The sequence below is a fragment of the Protomyctophum bolini genome, assembly GCF_963924005.1.
Source record: "Protomyctophum bolini genome assembly, chromosome: 2".
NCBI classification, from domain to species: Eukaryota; Metazoa; Chordata; class Actinopteri; order Myctophiformes; family Myctophidae; genus Protomyctophum; species Protomyctophum bolini.
Genome location: NC_137863.1, coordinates 6,059,499 through 6,080,193, shown reverse-complemented (window position 1 = coordinate 6,080,193; position 20,695 = coordinate 6,059,499). Strand labels below are relative to the sequence as shown.

General features: G+C 42.1%; 3 protein-coding genes across 6 annotated transcripts in view; 1 reads left to right on the top strand and 2 right to left on the bottom strand.

The window, feature by feature from the left end:
• The window catches only part of grm2b (glutamate receptor, metabotropic 2b), a gene marked incomplete at its 3' end in the record, with an annotated part of 37,678 nt that extends 26,222 nt beyond the window's left edge, over nt 1–11,456 (top strand). The window contains exons 9-11 of one of the 4 annotated variants that reach the window (XM_080793927.1): nt 149–475; nt 8,582–8,771; nt 11,364–11,456. In XM_080793927.1, coding sequence (XP_080650053.1) covers nt 149–475; nt 8,582–8,771; nt 11,364–11,449 — 603 coding nt within the window. The remainder of the gene's footprint in view (nt 1–148; nt 476–8,581; nt 8,772–11,363) is intronic. The other 3 variants (XM_080793928.1, XM_080793930.1, XM_080793929.1) reach the window with 3 other exon arrangements.
• The window catches only part of LOC308330666 (RNA-binding protein 5-like), a 239,561-nt gene that overhangs the window by 182,270 nt on the left and 36,596 nt on the right, over nt 1–20,695 (bottom strand). The gene's annotated exons all lie outside the window — the stretch shown is intronic.
• LOC308326516 (uncharacterized protein) lies at nt 16,546–20,386 on the bottom strand (the record flags this gene model as incomplete). Its single annotated transcript, XM_080779435.1, has 6 exons — nt 20,342–20,386; nt 19,414–19,484; nt 18,553–18,746; nt 18,321–18,462; nt 17,671–17,810; nt 16,546–16,860 (listed from the first exon to the last, which is right to left on the bottom strand). The coding sequence occupies exons 2-6, from the start codon at nt 19,478–19,480 to the stop codon at nt 16,546–16,548; spliced, it is 858 nt and encodes a 285-aa protein (XP_080635561.1). The 5' UTR covers nt 19,481–19,484; nt 20,342–20,386.

Here is a 20,695-nt window from a genome sequence, read left to right as displayed (position 1 = left end):
AAGAATTATACAACTTCTCACACTACTCATTTAGAAGGCAGAGAGGCCTCAGCTCTAAAAATGGGTTAAGTCAGTGGATGAGTACAGTTCACGACTCGTACCGTAAATATACCGAGTTACTCATACTATCCCGACACTGCCTCCATAGGTGGCCATCTGCACGGCTCTGATCTGCTGCCAGCTCCTGGTGACCATGGTGTGGCTCCTGGTGGAGACGCCGGGGGTCCGCAAGGAGGTGAACCCGGACCGGAGGGACGTGGTGACCCTCAAGTGCAACAGCAAGGACTCCAGCATGCTGCTGTCGCTCACCTACAACTGCGTGCTCATCGTCCTCTGCACCGTCTACGCCTTCAAGACGCGCAAGTGTCCCGAGAACTTCAACGAGGCCAAGTTCATCGGCTTCACCATGTACACCACCTGCATCATCTGGCTGGCCTTCCAGCCCATCTTCTACGTCACCGCCAGCGATTATAGAGTGAGTATATATAACGGACGATGCTGTATAGAGCGCCGCAGTCCCCGCCCCCTTTCAGAAAAACGAGTGGCCCAGGAAATGAAAACACAATGCATTCTCCCATCGGCACTTCTAATATAATTTATTTAAAGACGGTTACGCCGCGGACAAAGCCAAACTCGGATCGTGACAAATCATGACAATGAACACAATGTTTTGGGGGAGGGACTGCGGCGCTCTATAGTGGCAGTTCTCAACGTTGGGGTCCAGGGCAGGCTAGTAATTTATGGAACCAAATGGACCCTTATAGGTCTGTCACTCTGAGAGTGTACAAATGGGTCCATTTGCATTTGGTTGCCAGCTAAATTATTGATATTTAGGGAACCAAATGGACCCTTATACAGGTCGGTCACTCTGAGAGTGTACAAATGGGAGCCATTTGGTAACATCTGTAACATTACTGCTCAAATGACTATTCCGGCACAATTATGAAGGAAAAAATGCCATCAGCACAGCATTATCACATAATGCAACGCTAGTCTATAAATGACTACCGGTAATCCCATGGGTGTTTACTATACACGTGAGGAACTGGGAGTCATTTTCTAATTCTATTTGATCAGCCCTCGTATAAAACTCCTGAAACTTCCTTTCATGTGGCTTGCAGAATCTTTCTAGGCAAGACCAAATACTTTTGATTTGAATACATAAACCAATATAATTATGCATAATATGCCCACTATTTCCACCCACTGTCCATCTGGGCTATGAAACTGAGGAGAAAACTTGGTTCCAGACAAACAGTTTTCTTATAGCAGGATAAGAAATATATATATATATATTGCATTGAATCTAAATCTATTTAATAGGGATGATGCCGTTTAGCATAGCAATTGCTAATTTTCAACACGTTTTGGTTTCAGAAAACAATTTATTGTATTAGGGAGGTCCAATGAGACATTTATGTGCAACTTATGCACACAATTTGCATGGCCGAATACATCTTAATTTGGGATGTCCTTGACATGAAAACATTTGTGAAGCACAGCTATAAAACAACATTACAATAACGGGAAATAATATACCTGGGCACTTCAGGAGATACTGGAGCATGTATGGAGCATGGTCTGCATGTATTTTATTATTTTGCAGGAGTGACTGATGTTTGGACTTGCGTCCTCAGAGTCAAACAGGACTGTTCTACCTTCAGGCTGAAGCACGCTGTAGTACCTCTCTTTGTAACATTACAATAACGTTTAACAGGCCTGCCCTAGAGTTGCTTATTTTGGGCTTGGTTTTATAGACCTGGTTGCTGCTAGTTTCTCTCGCAAAATCGGGCAATACTGCTTGTTGCAATCTCTGTTTCAAATAGATCCATGACCATATTGTAGACAATGAATTAAGGGACATGATGATCTGATGTGGTCTTTGTGAAACGTTCTTCCTTGCCGCAGAGGATGCAAGGTTTCATGTGTTTACTATTAACCCATTCTGGCCGGGAACCCATTTCGGTGTTGGCATCATGTTATGCTTTAGCTATTGAAAAATAGCAGATCTACAAGCTCGTAGCGCGCCACCGAGTGGCGCGCTACGAGCTTGTAGATCTGCTATTTTTGAAAAATCGACAAGAACGACTGACATTTTTAAGAATCTGATCTCAGGTCAGAATGGGTTAATCAGACCCAGTGTGTGTCCAGTAGGAAACCTCGTATGAATCTGATCTCAGGTCAGAATGGGTTAACGGTCTACTGCGTACATGTACAGTAGTACAGTATGCATCCTTTAGTCATTGATCACACAAAAATCACCACAAAGTAGCCTAACTAATCGTCATTCAATTCATTATGCAACATCATGCACGTCTATAACTTTGTCTGTAATGCCACAGAGTCAGAATACATCGTTGTGGCGTGTTGAAAATGTGAAGGCGTCCGGGTAGCACTTTATTTATCATACACTGTGTACTGTGTGTAGCCTATGATATAGTATATGCCCAAAACAATGGGCATATACTATACCAGTAAGACGCGCAAACGCGGGAAGCAAACGCAGCTGAGACCAGATCATGTCTGTCTGTCTGTCTGTCCCGCTGTTACTGTATATGTGGACCTGGCCCCTTTTGTGCCCATATATGGAGCTGAGTGGGCCTGGCCCCTTTTGTGCCCATATATGGAGCTGAGTGGACCTGGCCCCTTTTGTGCCCATATATGGAGCTGAGTGATTGCTGATGCAACACACTCCATATTTGCATAGCGGGACACACACACACACACACACACACACACACACACACACACACACACACACACACACACACACACACACACACACACACACACACACACACACAGACACAGACACACAGACAGACATGATCTGCTAGGTCTCATAGTAAGTGCTCACTGCGTTCGCAACAACTGACAAAGGATATAAGTTGGGAGTACTAATGCTGCCTTGGGTTGACTTGAGTGAATTAGCTAGAGGCAGCTGCCACACTACTTGGCCAGCTGGGTGTACAACAAGGCCTTAGCTACACAGAATACTCATAGAACGCTATACTCTGTGGTACTGTACCTCAGGCTCTTCTTGTCTGTAGTAGAAACAAGATGAACCTGATAGTAATAATCATCACCACCAGTGGCGTCATCTGGGCTCCCAGGGGATGGTGAACATCCACTAGCGTTTGCATTCAACCTCAAATTCAATCATTTTATGCACATTTTCTGAACTTTTTTTTTGCAGATTAAACTGATTTAGATCAGTGCTGAGTGCATCTCAATCCACTCACATTATAGTCACGTTTTCCTGTCTGCAAAGATTATGGTCATTAGACACTTTCAAGCTGGTGTCTCTATAAAAGGGACATTATACGTATAGGTAAACATTTAGATTAAATTTTTTAATTTTTGTTTATAGCCAAAATAGCTGATCTACAGCAGTGGTTCCCAAACCTTTTAGCTTGAGACCCAAAAGAGACATTTGGTGTATCTCTGAAAATGGCCAATATACAAGCTCATAACAAGTATTTTTATTAACTTTTTGGGGGATAAAAATGTGTCCCCGACCCCAAGATGGAGTCCCAAACCACTGGTTGGGATACAGTGATCTACAGGGCTTAATTAACCCATTCTGACCTGAGATCAGATTCATACGAGGTTTCCACTGGACACACACTGGTTTGATTAACCCATTCTGACCTGAGATCAGATTCTAAAAATGTCAGTCGTTCTTCGATTTTTCAAAAATAGCAGACCTACAGTACAAGCTCGTAGCGCGCCACTCGGTGGCACGCTATGAGCTTGTAGATTTGCTATTTTTCAATAGCTAAAGCATAACATGATGCCAACACCAAAACGGGTTCCCGTTCAGAATGGGTTAATTAAGAGTGCTTACTCTTTTTTTCCACCCTCTAGTTTTTCTGACATTGCCATAGGACATTTTTTTTGTCGTGTCATAAAATGCCCAGTGAGTGTCAAAGAATAGCTCCCATAATGAAGGCTGCAGCATTCCCATAGACAATGTCACCATAATGAAGGCTGCAGCATTCCCATAGACAATGTCACCATAATGAAGGCTGCAGCATTCCCATAGACAATGTCACCATAATGAAGGCTGCAGCATTCCCATAGACAATGTCACCATAATGAAGGCTGCAGCATTCCCATAGACAATGTCACCATAATGAAGGCTGCAGCATTCCCATAGACAATGTCACCATAATGAAGGCTGCAGCATTCCCATAGACAATGTCACCATAATGAAGGCTGCAGCATTCCCATAGACAATGTCACCATAATGAAGGCTGCAGCATTCCCATAGACAATGTCACCATAATGAAGGCTGCAGCATTCCCATAGACAATGTCACCATAATGAAGGCTGCAGCATTCCCATAGACAATGTCACCATAATGAAGGCTGCAGCATTCCCATAGACAATGTCACCATAATGAAGGCTGCAGCATTCCCAGCATAGACAATGTCACCATAATGAAGGCTGCAGCATTCCCATAGACAATGTCACCATAATGAAGGCTGCAGCATTCCCATAGACAATGTCACCATAATGAAGGCTGCAGCATTCCCATAGACAATGTCACCATAATGAAGGCTGCAGCATTCCCATAGACAATGTCACCATAATGAAGGCTGCAGCATTCCCATAGACAATGTCACCATAATCCAAAACTGATAGGAACACTATGATGACAAGTGGATACTAGCTACTGAAATGCTCGTGAATACAAGTGGCCAAAATGAGTTTTCTCAAACGGGTGGATGGCGTCCCCCTTAGGGATAGGGTGCAGTGTTGTTTTCGTCGACTAAAACTATGACGAAAAATGTTCGTCGACTACCTTTTTTCACTGACTAAAACTAAATGAAAACAAATCTATGATGACTAAAACTAAGACTAAATATACTGACAATTTCGTCAACAAATAAAAACTAGACTAAAATGTTAGGAAGGGACTAGTGGACAAGAGATCCAGTTATATGCTGGCTTGCATGCTGAAAATAGCAGATCTACAATCTCACAACGCGTCGCGCTGCGACGCGTTGTGAGATTGTAGATCTGCTATTTTCAGCATGCAACCAAAGTGTAAAATATGTCATTACAACGACATCAAGGCCTGTCGAAAAACACATTTTAGTCGACTAAATCAACTGTAGATTTAGTTGACTAAAATCGTATGACATTTAGTCGACTAAAACTAGACTAAACACTAGAACATTCCAGGTGACTAAAATGTGACTAAAACTAAGTGAAAACGAGACAACGACTAAAACTAAAATAGAAATTTGCTGCCAAAAACAACACTGATAGGGTGAGGAGTTCAGTCACGCGGGAGACGCCGGGAGAGACTCAGAGTAGACTGCACTGACTGCGCAGCTTCCTCCTCATCCACCTCTATTATTAACCTGTTTACACATGCTCCTTCCAACGTTGGAAAATACGTCCGGTTCAGACAGGCTTTCTGAACTATAGTTCGGAACCTCAGGACATCTGGGGACGTTCTAAAGAGTGTCAATCGGAAGTTCTGAATGGCGTCAATTTGTAGTTATATCATGTCACCTCCTCCTCCATTACTGAACAAAATGTTCAGACACAGTATACGACTCCAACTACAGAGCTGGTCGTATAGTTGGAGTGCAGGAGTTGAGTGGAGTTGAGTGGTGTTTTCAGGCCTTATCTCTCCCTTTTGGTTTTTTGGATCGCTATTTCATCAAATATATGACAAAAAGTGCAATATGCTGTGTGGTTAATACCCCCGTCAGCCTGATCTTCTTCATATCATTTAGCCTTCAGCCAGCAGTGTCATTTGGGGTGGATAGCATACACAGCCTCATGGCATACAAATTTAAGCTGAAATTCATTTATTTTATCCATTTTGTTCTCCACCGCTGGTTTTTGTCTGATTTGATATCACCACTGGGTGCATGTCAATCCAAGCCTGTCCTATCTATGTGACATGTGACGTATGTTATAGTCACACATTTTCTTGTCTGCAATCATTCATTCATGAAATACAGTATACCTGTATGTCATCATAGGTGAACATAAAAAGTTAAATATATTGAATTATAAGTATAGAGGGTTCAAGGGTTACAAATCAAACCCTGGTGGTGTGAGATTAAAAAAGCTAATGAATTACAAACAGTTTTTGTAGTGATTCCACTGACTGGCCATTTCCTAATGTGCATATTTAAACAAGCTTTCCGAGTGATTTATGCATGGTGGCTACACATGGCATGATGTTTCTAAGTGATTTCACATCTAGCTGTGGGGGTCTGCAAACAGGAGACCAGGCCTACATGGCCCCTGGACTACAAACATGGCCCCTGGACTGCAGGGCTGACCGGTGGCTGGGAGAGACTCACGGCCGCCTGTACGGCGTACAGTATGACCTCGGCAGTCGGCTCACATTAAGCGGCTGAAATATGACATTGCTGTCGGGCAGAAACCTTGTATCTCCATATTTGAATGAGAGCATCATCACGCAAAAGTATAGTGAACAAGTATAGTGCTGATCTAAAAGATCTACACACATTGTCCGTTTGTAGATCTGCTATTTTCACTACTTTAAAAAAATAGAAATAGAATAAAAAAGGAACAGGTTTGGACATACAAGGTTTCCACTTGACAGCAATGATGACAAGACAAGGCTTTGACTTGGCCAGGACAGCCAACAGTGATTATAGCTTAAACCTCGACCTTTATTTTGCTCTGTTATCCATGAACATACAAGTACTGTAGTGTACATACCGGTAATGTATGTAGGCCTACACTTGTAGTGTAACTAGTATAACACCAGTAAAATAAATATGCATGACCACTGCATGGATACAAGGGATTTCTGCCGTTATCATTTTGTGAATGTTTCTGGTTGCTTGTGCATTTCAAGCATAAATGTTTGGAAATGCGCATTTTCTATATATTATAGGCTAAATAAAGAATATGGCACAACAAAATGTGTCATCCTCATTTGAATTATAAGATCCCACCAATCCCACCAATGTGAATGAAAAATAAATTTGAAATCTACAGGCTGCATATAAGCTGGAGACCGTTGTTCGATTGCTGCTTTAAGGAGCTTAGAAATAACTTTATTATTTTATGGTCAACAGGGTTCATTTACCCGTACTAATTGTCCTACTTTAATTCAAAGGTCCTTCCACACTGGGAGCGCTATAGGAATAATTAAACACTCCCAGAGTAAACACGAAACAGCTGTTTAAAGATGAATGCGAATGAATCACACTCAATAAACCGTATACACTTTGAAACGTAATACTTAATTTCACATGCAAATAAGAAATGCAGTAGTGAAATGGCCCGCAATCATTAAAGCCTCATAAACACTTTCTGCATTATTAAGTAGATAAATGCGATAGATCCTTGTTTTATTTGGAATAATACTGTGTTGATGTTCTTCTCCATGAACTCCCAAGAAATGAAGGCACTCGGGTGGAGTGGTGGGGTAAAGTGTCTGCCCACTGCACTGCCCACCACCACGGAGGTTGTGGGTTCAAATCATATTGTGGTGCTTTGTCGAGCATCTACTACACAAACACAATTGGCCCTTGTTCGGGTGAGGGAAGCCGGCGTTGGGGAGATCATCACACCCACTTTAGCTGCTTCTTCACTAGTTACGTACAATATAATAGATTTTTACTGATGAAAGCACTGAAGGCTCCCAGTTATATCTCAGACATGCTGACACCAGCATGTGCAGAGCCTTAGATCCTCTCTCTTGGTAATTCCCAAAGCCTGCCTACTACGGTAATTACAACGGGCGACCGGGGCCTTTGCAGTCCGGGCAGGTACAGGCTTTAACCCATTCTGACCGGGAACCCATTTTGGTGTTAGCATCATGTTATGCTTTAGCTATTGAAAAATAGCAGATCTACAAGCTCGTAGCGCGCCACCGAGTGGCGCGCTACGAGCTTGTAGGTCTGCTATTTTTGAAAAATCGAAGAACGACTGACATTTTTAGAATCTGATCTCAGGTCAGAATGGGTTAGACACTATCATTGGTCCGACAGTCATTAGACCGTCAACCTATACCTCAAACGGTAACCTCACCAATAACCGCAAGCACGGGAGCAGCGCATGTTCGAGCGGTAGTCCGACCGTTGTTCCCCGCATGTCGGACTAATATGCTCCGTCGGAATTACCATCGGATCCCATCCGGGCTCCTATAACCCATTCTGACCTGAGATCAGATTCATACGAGGTTTCCACTGGACACACACTGGTCTGATGAACCCATTCTGACCTGAGATCAGATTCTAAAAATGTCAGTCGTTCTTCGAATTTTTCAAAAATAGCAGACCTACAAGCTCGTATCGCGCCACTCGGTGGCGCGATATGAGCTTGTAGATCTGCTATTTTTCAATAGGTAAAGCATAACATGATGCCAACACCAAAATGGGTGCCCGGTCAGAATGGGTTAACAAGTCTTCGCGCCATTTCAGTGTGGCGCGAAGTGTGTGTCTATTGTTTTATAAAATGTTATTTTATTCACTGATCTTATGTTGTATAGTTTTACATCTCTTGCCAGGGTGCTCTTTGACCATATTCCGCAAAGCACTTAACTAATACATTAATTATCATTTATCATTCTCAGGTGCAGACCACCACCATGTGTATCTCGGTCAGTCTCAGCGGGTCAGTGGTTCTGGGGTGCCTCTTCTCCCCCAAAGTCCACATCATCCTGTTCCAGCCGCAGAAGAACGTCACCTCACTCAGGGCCGCAGGCAACCGCTTTGGCACCACGGTGTCGGCTGCCTCAGCGCCCAGCTCCAGCTACTCAAAAGGTAGCCTGGGCCAGCCCGTGTGATTTCTGGTCTATAGTGGGGCGGGTGCCGACACGAAAAAAAAAGCAACTGGATCCTATTGGTTCGCGTGAATCTATTCTACGTCCGAGCATAGACATGGTAACGCCCCCCCCTGCCTCTGATTGGCCTATACCGACACTGCCCATCTTGCCCCCATGGTCTCACCAGACTGTCCTAACTTGTAACTTTTATTTTTGTAGAAGAGGCAAACTAATGCTTTGATTGAATAATTGATTGAACATGTATGTTGTACTACGATTTGATTGGGTGTGTTCTAAATAAAGTGTTAGTGTTGATTATCGTGTATTAATCTAATTATAGTAAACCAATACTATTATACTAAAAAAAGATAAAGAATCAATGGAAAAGAGACGTTGATAGTACAATAATGTTTACACATACAAATAAATTACACAATAATCAACACACCTTATTTAGAACACACAATCAATTATTATTCCATCAAAGCAAACAGCATAAACAATATTAGTTTTGCCTCTTCTACAAAAATAAAAGTGTGCCAAGCTGTCATTCTCTTGTATTATATCGTACTTGTATTATTTCCCACCACGGAGTATAACCTCGCGGGAGACTATATCCAGCATGTATCCTCCACCTCGGAGGAAAGTCTGGTGCGGCCGGCAGTGTCGGTAGGCCAATCAGAGGCAGGCGGGGTGTCACCATGTCTATGCTCAGACGTAGAAAGGATTCACGCTATTGGTTCACCGATATGAGCGCCCGCCCTCGCCCCCCCCTCCTCCCCAGACCCTCCCCCTCCCCGGTAGAAAACAGCGGAGTACACTGACGTCACCAAATTTGGAGCGACGCCCCTCTAGCGAAATACAAGGAAGTGGGCTTCCTATGCCAGATCTTCCAATGCGTTTGCCCAGGCTTTTCTTTTTGAGACGAATGCAAACGAAAATAAAAGCCTGGGTACCGAGGCTACTCAAAAGGTAACTTAATCCACTTACTTATTTAAGTAAAAATATCAATACTGCAATGAAGAAGAAATGCTCTGTTACAAGTACATGTCCGGTCTTCAAAAAGTACTTGAGTAAAAGTACAAAAGCACTCATGCAGAATGTCCCACTTCAGGTTTCAAATGTATCAAATTCATAAAAATCTTATGAAAATAGCAGATCTACAAGATCGGCTATTTTCAAATGGCTGAAAATGTATATGAGCTGAAGTGGTTAATGTATGTTTTGTAATAATACAAATCTACAAAGTAACTAGTGAGTAACTCGTTTTCAAATCATTGTAGTGAAGTAAAAGTATATTGTCCCTGAGATGTACATACGTAGTGGAGTAGAAAACTACAGTACTGAAAACTGCTCACAGCCACTCCATAATTGCACTAATAGCTCTCCCCTATGATGGAATTTTACTTCCAATTATCACTACAATTGCATAACGAATAAAATGTTAAACTCTACCATTCAGCTGCCGTGTTAAGTGGTCAGATGGGTGGGCCGCATGCATTTTTTTTTTAGCATGTTCATTTTATTGATCAATCAATCGATTGTGTTCTGGCTTGGATCAATGGAACTACTTAACCCATTCTGACCGGGAACCCATTTTGGTGTTATCATCATGTTATGCTTTAGCTATTGAAAAACAGCAGATCTACAAGCTCATAGCGCGCCACCGAGTGGCGCGCTACGAGCTTGTAGGTCTGCTATTTTTGAAAAATCGAAGAACGACTGACATTTTTAGAATCTGATCTCAGGTCAAAATGGGTTAATCAGACCAATGTGTGTCCAGTGGAAACCTCGTATGAATCTGATCTCAGGTCAGAATGGGTTAAGCCCTACACACACCGCCTGCGAACGCCGCGCATCAAAACAGCCGCCTATACGTTATTTTCAATTAACCTATCCCTCACCGGCGGTGTCCGACGCGTCCGACGCGGTGTCCGACGCGCGTTCACGCCTCGCATAACGCTCCGATACGCCACTGTTCTATTTTCCAGGCGTCGCTGCGCGGCAACGCCTGTGCCACGTCGCTGCACACCCGGTGTGTGTTGGGCTTAACCCACTCTGACCTGAGATCAGATTCATACGAGGTTTCCACTGGACACTACACTGGTCTGATTAACCCATTCTGACCTGAGATCAGATTCTAAAAAAATGTCAGTCGTTCTTCGATTTTTCAAAAATAGCAGACCTACAAGCTCGTAGCGCGCCACTTGGTGGCGCGCTATGAGCTTGTAGATCTGCTGTTTTTCAATAGCTAAAGCATAACATGATGCTAACACCAAAATGGGTTCCCGTTCAGAATGGGTTAACATTCCTATTTATCGGTAAAACAAAGAAAACTACATTTTTCATGGTTTAAAGATTAGATTATAAAATGTATTTATATATTGTTATAGTGTCGGTATAGGGGCCTCGCTTGCAACATCCTCACCAATGGTCCCTGACTCACAGGTTGAGAACTGTCGATAGTATAGCCTAAAGGTGGTTACACAACACTGGACTCGGAAAACCGATGGAGAAACGCTGTTAAAAATCGCGAAAAACGCGCTCTGTGTGCAGCCAGGGACCTGAACTGTGCATTTTGTTTGTGCAGGATCAGGATCAGGATCAGCCTCCAACTACGTGCCAGCGGTTTGTAACGGTCGCGAGGTGCTGGACTCCACCACGTCTTCCTTGTAGAACCAGATCCCGTTCCGTTTCCCAAGCACAAGACATCATCATTCCTTCACAGTCATCCCTGCATCCAACAAGACTCTGCCCCTCCGCAGTCACCCCCTCATCCAACAAGACTCTGCCCCTCCGCAGTCACCCCCTGCATCCAACAAGACTCTGCCCCTCCGCAGTCACCCCCTCACCCAACAAGACTCTGCCCCTCCGCAGTCACCCCCTCATACCACCATGCTGGTCGTTGACATGGACATATTCGTTCAACTTTCATTCTTGCCACAGACATACAAAATGGGCGGGCAATAATAATATAGACTAGAAACCATCAGCTGTAAAACACATGGCCTAAGAAGCGAACGGTGACGGTCGGGTCACCCATTGGTTTCAACAACAGACCCGCTTTGATGCCATTGTTTCTGCAAATTCAAATCCACCATCTTGGAACTTCCGATCTCGAAAAAGCAACCCTAAACGAATGCTATGCTGGCTGGAAGGACAGCGGGGGCGGGTCTTCACACTCATGGAGAGCCAGTAGAAGCCCTATAGAAGCATACCCTACTACTATATTATCAATTTTTAAATGAATGGGACCGCATTCCACAAATAATGCACGTCATGGTAATTGATAGAAGACTTTAAACTATAACGACTGGAAGCATAATGTCGTATTTATTATTACAATGATTACTGAGGTAATGAAATCAAGTGTAAATTTCCGGTCAAATCAACATTGCAGTTGCAACATTGCAGTGTGGTAGTCTAAGGGCCGATTCATACTCCTGTTTCGGCGCTGTAGTGCCGAAATGATTTCGGCTCGTCAGAAAATTTCAGTAGCACCGAAGAGCCGACTTTAGGACGGTACCCCCCCCCCCCCCCCCCGAACCTCAAATGACGTCAAATTGTAGGCTCTACAGCGCCAAACCGACTTTTATTCGGCTCTAAAATAGGAGTATGAATCGACCCTAAGTCTAGGGGGAGGGATGAATGAGAACGGCACTTCCTTATTGGCTTCATTCAAAAATAAAATAAAATAAAAAAACGTTTGCAGCTTGCCAGAAACACATAGACCTAGTGGACTCCTAATGTCTCATTGTGTCTATGCCAATGTGCTATACTGTATACACATTTTTTAAATTTCACCATTAATTAAACCAGTGTATAGGCCTACCTATTTTGAGGAAAACCTGGAGACTGCATGGCAACTCAGCCACTGCAGTCAAAGACTATTCCGTGTTTGGGATTTTAACCCATTCTGACCTGAGATCAGATTCATACGAGGTTTCCACTGGGACACACACACTGGTCTGATTAACCCATTCTGACCTGAGATCAGATTCTAAAAATGTCAGTCGTTCTTCGATTTTTCAAAAATAGCAGACCTACAAGCTCGTAGCGCGCCACTCGGTGGCACGCTATGAGCTTGTAGATCTGCTATTTTTCAATAGCTAAAGGACGACATGATGCTATAACACCAAAATGGGTTCCCGTTCAGAATGGGTTAATAATTGCGTCATCATCATAAGTCAGTCGGTGCTTTCATTGCATATTATAAGATCAGAAAGTATATAAAATGAATAGAAAAGTAAAAACTATTGTGGAGGGAGACCACCGTCCGTACAATGCAAAAGGATATTTGCATTGGATTTTTTGCCACCTTGGGAATGCTATAGGACTCTTTTGTGCGGCGGAAAAATAATGAAAGGTTTGCCATGGACATGGAAAAGTCTTGTCATGTGTCTGTGTACAGACACATTGACGGCCCCTGTGACCCCATCCAATGAGACTGTGACTCAGCATTCATCTCTTGACTCTTCATGAAACAAGGCTGTCCGTGATAGTAAAAAAAAAAGAAAAAGAAAACTGTTCCAGAAAACTAGCTACAAGAGAGACAATTCTGTTTGTATGGACTGAATGTGGCAACAGTATAGGCTGCTTGAAACTGTGAAATGATGTTGGTGTGACAGACACATGTGTGCCAACTCAACTGTAAAGCCTTTTTGTATAGATTGATCATTGCTGTGGTGTCCGTGGTTTACAGGTTTAGACGTGTTGAATGCACTGTGCCTTGTCATGAGGTCTCGTTAACTTGAGTGGTTGTGTAACAATCATTGTGTGATACATTTGATCTTGTCCTTACAGTGCTGTGAATAATATCCAAATGTTTCTTTAGATAACAGTTTAAATATATATATATATATACATAATATCAAATAAATTGTCCCCTTTCCTTTTAAAAGGCAGTGATATCCAATTAATCATATTGTGATAACAAAACTAGACAACTACTTGATATAAAGGACAATGTTTTACTGTTTTAGACTATTGTGAAAGAGTTTGTGCTTGTAATTTATGTAAATAAAATGTTTGTTTTTTTAATATTAAAACATGACATGGCATTTTGTTATTTAATAGACTCATCCAAGAATTGTTTTTGTCCAATGTCATGTTATTCTTTAAATACATTTTGGCTCCATTTACACTAGCAGCCAAATGTAGCCTGAATCAGACCTGTGCCACATCAAAGATTGACATCCGATTTGTTTAAATAAGTCTAAATGCAGACAGGTCACATGGAATCAGATTTTTACAAATGTCACTTGAGTCACATTCAGAGGTGGTTTCAAATTTAAGGAGATCTCAGTCAGATTTCATGCAACTTGTATGTGACTTGTTTGTGTTTAGGAAGAAGTCTGCACACTGTTTTACAGCTCCCAGGACCAGTGTTTGTGTTTAGACTTACCGGTATTTAAACAGATCGGATTCCAATCTGGATGTGGCACATCATGTTCAGGCTGGATTTCGCTGCCAGTCTGAACACACACTTACAAATGCAGTGTGATGGTCGGGCCAAAAGATCAGATTTCAGAAATAAGTCAGTTTTGAATCAGATTTGACCGGATGTGACTGCAGAGTAAATGGGGCCTAAGTCTCACATGCAGCTTTGATGCTAACTACTTAGTTCACAGTATTAAAGTTACCTCGGAAAGACAACATTACAATATAGAAACAAGATATAATTGTAAATTGCTGTCGGCAGATAAACCTTATATCTCCTAAAGTAGTGAAAATAGCAGATCTACAAGCTCACAACACATCACATTGTGAGCTTGTAGATCTGACTATTTTCTTTTTTTTAACAACAATACAAAAGGAACAGTTTGGACATTTTCCACCGAGAGCCAAATTATGACATTTCAAATCACAGGAGAAAGAGCATGTTTGAATCTGGTTTAATGACTCAGACACATGTTTACTTGAGTTTGTTACATCACTGCCTCACAGCCCTATAAATAAGCCCTTTGTTGACATCGGTTCAACATTGTTCCAGGTTTAGCCTGATGAAATGCCTGATCCAAGTCAGGGGTTGTCACGATCAAAGTTTTAGTTGTCAGGCAATTGTCATAAAAATGAGTACCGGTAGGCTTACATGTGTTTTTGGTGGTTGGTCAGTCACATTGGGGACATACAGTATAGGGGTAAAAAGTAATTTTTTGTTTGCCTTTTAGGTAAATTGCACAGGGGCAGGCAGACTACTAATAAATTCAGTACACGCACGCACGCATGCACAGGCAGTCAGGCACACACGCACAGGCAGGTGCGCACGAGCGGACGCACGCACACACACACGCACACGCACACACACACACACACACACACACACACACACACACACACACACACACACACACACACAGTATGTGCGTGCATATGCATTTGTGACAAATATAGATTATACTGAAAGCCTTTATAGTCCAACATGACATTTCTTTAAATATGAATAGCTTACTTTATTCCTCCATATGTTACATTGCTTCCACTGAGTAGCCAAAAAAGGTGCACGCACTGCTTATTCTTACAGTACAAGGTACAGTCAAGCACAGCATTGGTCCAGTGGACAGCACAGAAGAAAGACCTTGCGGTCTTGTTTCCATTCGGGTCCCATTCATTCACAACTAGAACTGCACTCTATCGAGTGCATACACACTTAGAAAGCCTGGGTTAGAAACAACCCATTCTGAGTAGTTTTTAACCCATCCCCTGGGTAGTTATAGCACCAACCCAGCAGTAGTTCATTTTACCCAGCAAGATGGGTTGGTCCGTTTTAACCCAGTGGATGAGTTAAAATATTCTACCCATTTCTGGGTTAAATTAACTGTACTTCTGAGTAAATGCAAACCATAGTATTAGTTATATATTCTACCCCTTTCTGAGTAAATGCAACCCATAGTATTAGTTATATATTCTACCCATTTCTGAGTAAATGCAACCCATAGTATTTATTATATATTCTACCCATTTCTTGGTTAAATTAACTGTACTTCTGAGTAAATGCAACCCATATCATGCATTATATATTCTACTCATTTCTGGGTTAAATTATGTACCATTCTGGGTTGTTTCACTTCAAGTTATATACTATACTATTCAAATCATGAGTTAAATAAATCAATTATGGGTTTATTAAACAACAATATATACAGTGTTACTTTACGGTTAAACTACAGTTCAACTACAAACCTATAACAAAATACATGCTAGATTTGGTCATGCAAAGAATAATGTAATAAACACAAACCATGCTGGATTCTTTAAAGTCATTTTATAAAAGATAAGCATGAAAACATTAACATTTTAACATCAAACATTGACATTTGGACCATGGATAAAACACTTCTCTCTAATATCCAGCCTTAAAAGCCACCAGAGAATTCACACCTCTCTTAATTGGCCAACCTTATAACACACAAGCAAATTCACACTGGAGAGAAACCCTATGTGATCAGTGTGGCCAACACTTCTCAAATTGCTAGCCTTAACACACACCAGAACATTCACACTGGAGAGAAACCCTATGGATTCAATTAAATTGTCCGGCCTTAAAAAACACGAGATAATTCACACTGGAGAGAAACCCTATCGCCCTATCGATGTGATCAATGTGGACAACAATTCTCACATTTTCTAGGTGTCTTTGGTTATGAGCCTTTCACATTGAAATGGAGCCTGACTGCAGTTAACTGGAGGAGAGCTGTGAGGAGGGTTTTCACCACTCCAAGACAAAGGAGAGGTGTTACTACTTTGTGTGTGTGTGCGCGTGTGTGTGTGCTCTACTGGCAAGCCAGAATTCTAGTGTGCAGAAACTCAACCATTTTCTTGGACTCTTGTAGTGGAATTCCATAGACAACACTCTGTAGGAAGTCCCACACAAGTTGACACTTTTTCGGGTACTCAATGTCAAATATGTAGTAGGCCTTGAAGCAGACGTCGATGGCCTGAATAAGTTTCTCCTGTTCCAAAGCCTGTCCATCAATTATCACAAACACCTGAGATAGTTGCTGAGAGTTGTTGCCCAATGTCAGGATGTAGGGTTCAGTTTGGGAGTTCTTGGCTGCTTGGAGATACTCCACCATGTTGGTTCCAGGCTGAAAAACACAGAAAAGTGAGGGTGAGTGACCAAATGTCTACAAAGTATAGAATTAAAAGAAAAATAATAATAAAAGGTGGCAATGGTCCATTTACATTCTAAGAGTTAACTTATTGTTAAACATATTCATTTTGTGTCTTATCACTCTTATGGTACAAACATCAACACAGCATGGTATTGTGGACAAAATGGTATCCAACGATAACAAAATGTTCCTTAGTTTTGTCTCCGATAGGCTAAATCTCATATACTGGTAGTCCATTGGTTGAGAAACATTGAGAGATGTACTGTATAGACATAATGCATATAAAGCGTTAACTTATATCCCGCTCGCAGCACAACGGTGGTCCCTAGGTTGATTTTTAGTGAGGGTGGTGGGTGGTGGACCCTGGCTCATAATCAGTTGAAAACCCCTGCCTTATTAGATAAACCGGGAGGTATATTAACAGAAGGAATAAGCTTGTCCTGTTATACCTGTATTTGTAAAGCAATAGCATTGTTAAACTGTCAAGAGCAGTAGTTAGCCTATTTCAGAGACATTTTGACAAGAATTAAGACATGTTATTGTTTCGGGCGTGGTGAGGTCATATCTAGATGACTAGGCAACTATTTGTCAACTTTTTAGGATTACTCGTCGACTAGTGAAACACCGTAGTTATGAATGCCCTACTGTGTTCTGCTGTGTGCTGTATATGCTTGTAGATTACACACACTCAATACTTACACAAACTCATTCATTATACAACAGGTATATGTTAATGTTAAAATAAAATGGAAAGTTTCCCTTTAGATGTGCTGGTGGACTTACAGGCTGATGATGGATGAAGGCCTTCTTGCACTCAGCAATGGTGTGGCGCACCACTTTACTGCCACGGCCACGGCCAACTTTGTATGGAGTTGGTGGGAGCAAGGCTGGCAACTGCTGCAGGGCGAGATCCCCAATGCCATCTGCAGGAAGACATAGGTATCAATACGAGGTGGAATGGCATATCCTTTATTTTGTCATTCAATAGCCAACAAGAATGTAACCTATGCCGCCATGTGCAGCCAATAGCGGCTCTGCAGCTGGTTAGTTTGTAGTTTAGTTATTCCCACCATTAAGCCAGAAGCTGGCCTAACCATGACAGTGTACAAATGGAAAATAATTGACCAGTTGGGGTCCATTTGTAACACTGTCATAGTTGCAGACTTGTAAGGGTCAATTTAGACCCCACTAAAGTAACCCAGAGAGTCCCTGGAATCCACTTTGAGAAACCCTGGTCTAGACGAGGCTATAGGAGGAAGGGGTGTGCCCACTGGTATTTGAAGGTGACACTACCTGAGAAGAGGAAAACCCTGGGGTACCTGAAAGTGTGTGCTGTGCGTGCCACACCCACACAGAGGCTGTCAATGTAGTTGTGGACTCTTGGCACAAGAGGGACTGTCGACTGACAAAGAACCATTTAAATAATATTTTACCTAATGTTAATCCTTCGACCGCCAAATCCAGCTTCCGCTCCAGTCGTGCCACCTGCAGGATCTTCTCAGCATAAACTGGGAGCCAGGTCTCAAACAAATTTGGTGCAGCGTTTGGGTGCAAGATAAGGAAGTCCTGTGCGATCTATAAAATGGAAAACATTTTAAATCAAATTAAATGTGGCACACTACCAAAACATAAATTAATCATCAAATGTACAATATTCCCTCTTACCATGCCGTTAGTTGTTAAGTGAGGGTAATGTTCCAGAATCTGACTGATGGTCAGATCTCTGGTGTTGTCCTTCACCCACTTCGCCCTGTAGACTGCCGTGTCCTGCATGCAGGTCGCAACTTGGTTGAGTGGTTGAGAATTACTTCTCAACCACTCTTTCAGTTGTAGAGCCCGCTCCTCTGTTATGGTAGATTCTGTAAAAAGAACAAAATGTTGTCAGTCACTAAAAGATGGATGTTTTGCTTAATCAGTCATCCCTATCAGCAATATCGTGTGTTAAAATAGTTCTAAAACAACTATAAATGCTATTGTGTGGTGTCTGGTCATACAAGCTACTTTAGTTGCAAAATTCCTCACATTCACTACAATCAGGCTCTAATAAGATTTTCTGTCTGCGACAGTGTTCCCTAAACGTGCGCATGTTACGTTTTGGGAAAACTTAAGCAAGCAAATGTGCCACATTGTTGGAACTTCCTTCTATTTTTCCGTTTAGTAATGACCTGGTATGACCGCTGTTCGAATAGGACCATCCTCGGGTGCTGGTTGTGGTGCTCGGCCAGTCCCCCTGAGCGCTGACCTCAGCTTCTTTCTGGTGTTACGCAGCCTTTCCTCCAGGTACCCACTGGCTGGACGGCCGTTCCGCGCTGGGGTGTACCATATGACCTGCCAAGAAATAAAAATGTTTGATGAATAGATTTGGCACATTTAGATTTTTTGACAGCATGGCCTTGAATTAGAACAGGGTTTTTCTGCACATCTGTCTGTCCCAAGAGGCCAATTATTGTCAATACAAATGTCAAGGTATATTACAAAAAGCAGTTGTCAACTCAGCAATGTATGTGGATGGGAAACACATTGTACCTCTAAATATGTCTATGAGCTCTGGTAGCTGCCACTCTGTTAGTTTTTCTGAGACAAAGTTGTCCATCGATCTGAAACAAACACAAAGGAAATAAAATTGGTGTTATACCTGTTCAGATCAACATAAAAGAAAAGCAAACTAGCAGCAGAATACTATGATCTGCTATGAATATGAACCAAATGGACCCTTACAGCTCTGTAACTCTCAGTGTACACATGGAAATCTAGACAGGTGAAGCAGGGACCCATTAGCTGAGAGACAGTGTATTTCACAACATGTGCCTCTCACAGTATTTAGCTGCCCAATTTTAGTGCAATACCAGCAATGATAAACTGTTTCACAGCTTTAGTAAATGTTATGTTCCATGCTTAACCACAATTCCCACAATAATGTAAACACCATCCTAATCATATCATATCATATCATATATATATACACTACTATAATTAAGCCAATGTCTGTCTGAATGTGTGTCTGTCTGTGTCACTGGGAGAGATAAGCTAACGGTTAGCATGTAGCTACATGCTAACATTACACTGTAGTGTACAAGGGTAAGAGAGAAGCTAACGGTTAGCATGTAGCTACACTAGTCTCCAAGGGGAAGAGGTTTGCCACAGCAGTTAGCTGTGTAGCCATGGCATGTCACTTTCAGCAGACTGTGCATGCTTGAACAGCAACGTGGTGTGTTTATAATAGAAGATAGAGATCAGACCATATAAAAGAGCCAATTGCACTCGCGCCAAACATTTTGAGTCCACACAATACAAAGCCAAAGTAGCTAGCTAGCTTTGCTGCGTGGGGGCTAAGCCTACTCAATGTCCCAGCATTGCCAGCAGAACATTGTGTTCCTCTGCGTGTTTAACACGACGTCAAGGCATGCTAGAAAGGTTGAGACAATAATAGTGCAGAAACAAAACACAATTTTACCTTGAATGTAGTTCTGCTTTCGTGCCGTTCTCCTCTCCTCCTGCCGTTCTCTCTCCTCCACAGTGACAAATTTGCATATATAGCGCGCAGACTTTCTAACCTGCGCGGCGCGCCCTTCTTCATCCTCCTCATCCTCTTAAAGGCACAATGTCCATATATCCACTTCACTCTCAAGATGTTTTAGCTTACTAAAAGTGGTGATACCACAGTATTATTTTAATGCACATAAGAGATGTAGTTTAAAATATAATATAAATCAATACAATATTGTACCACTTTGTTTCAAATGTACAGTGTAATGTAAAATAAATAAAATGTATTATGGTTGTTGTTGCTGTTGATGATAGACAAATT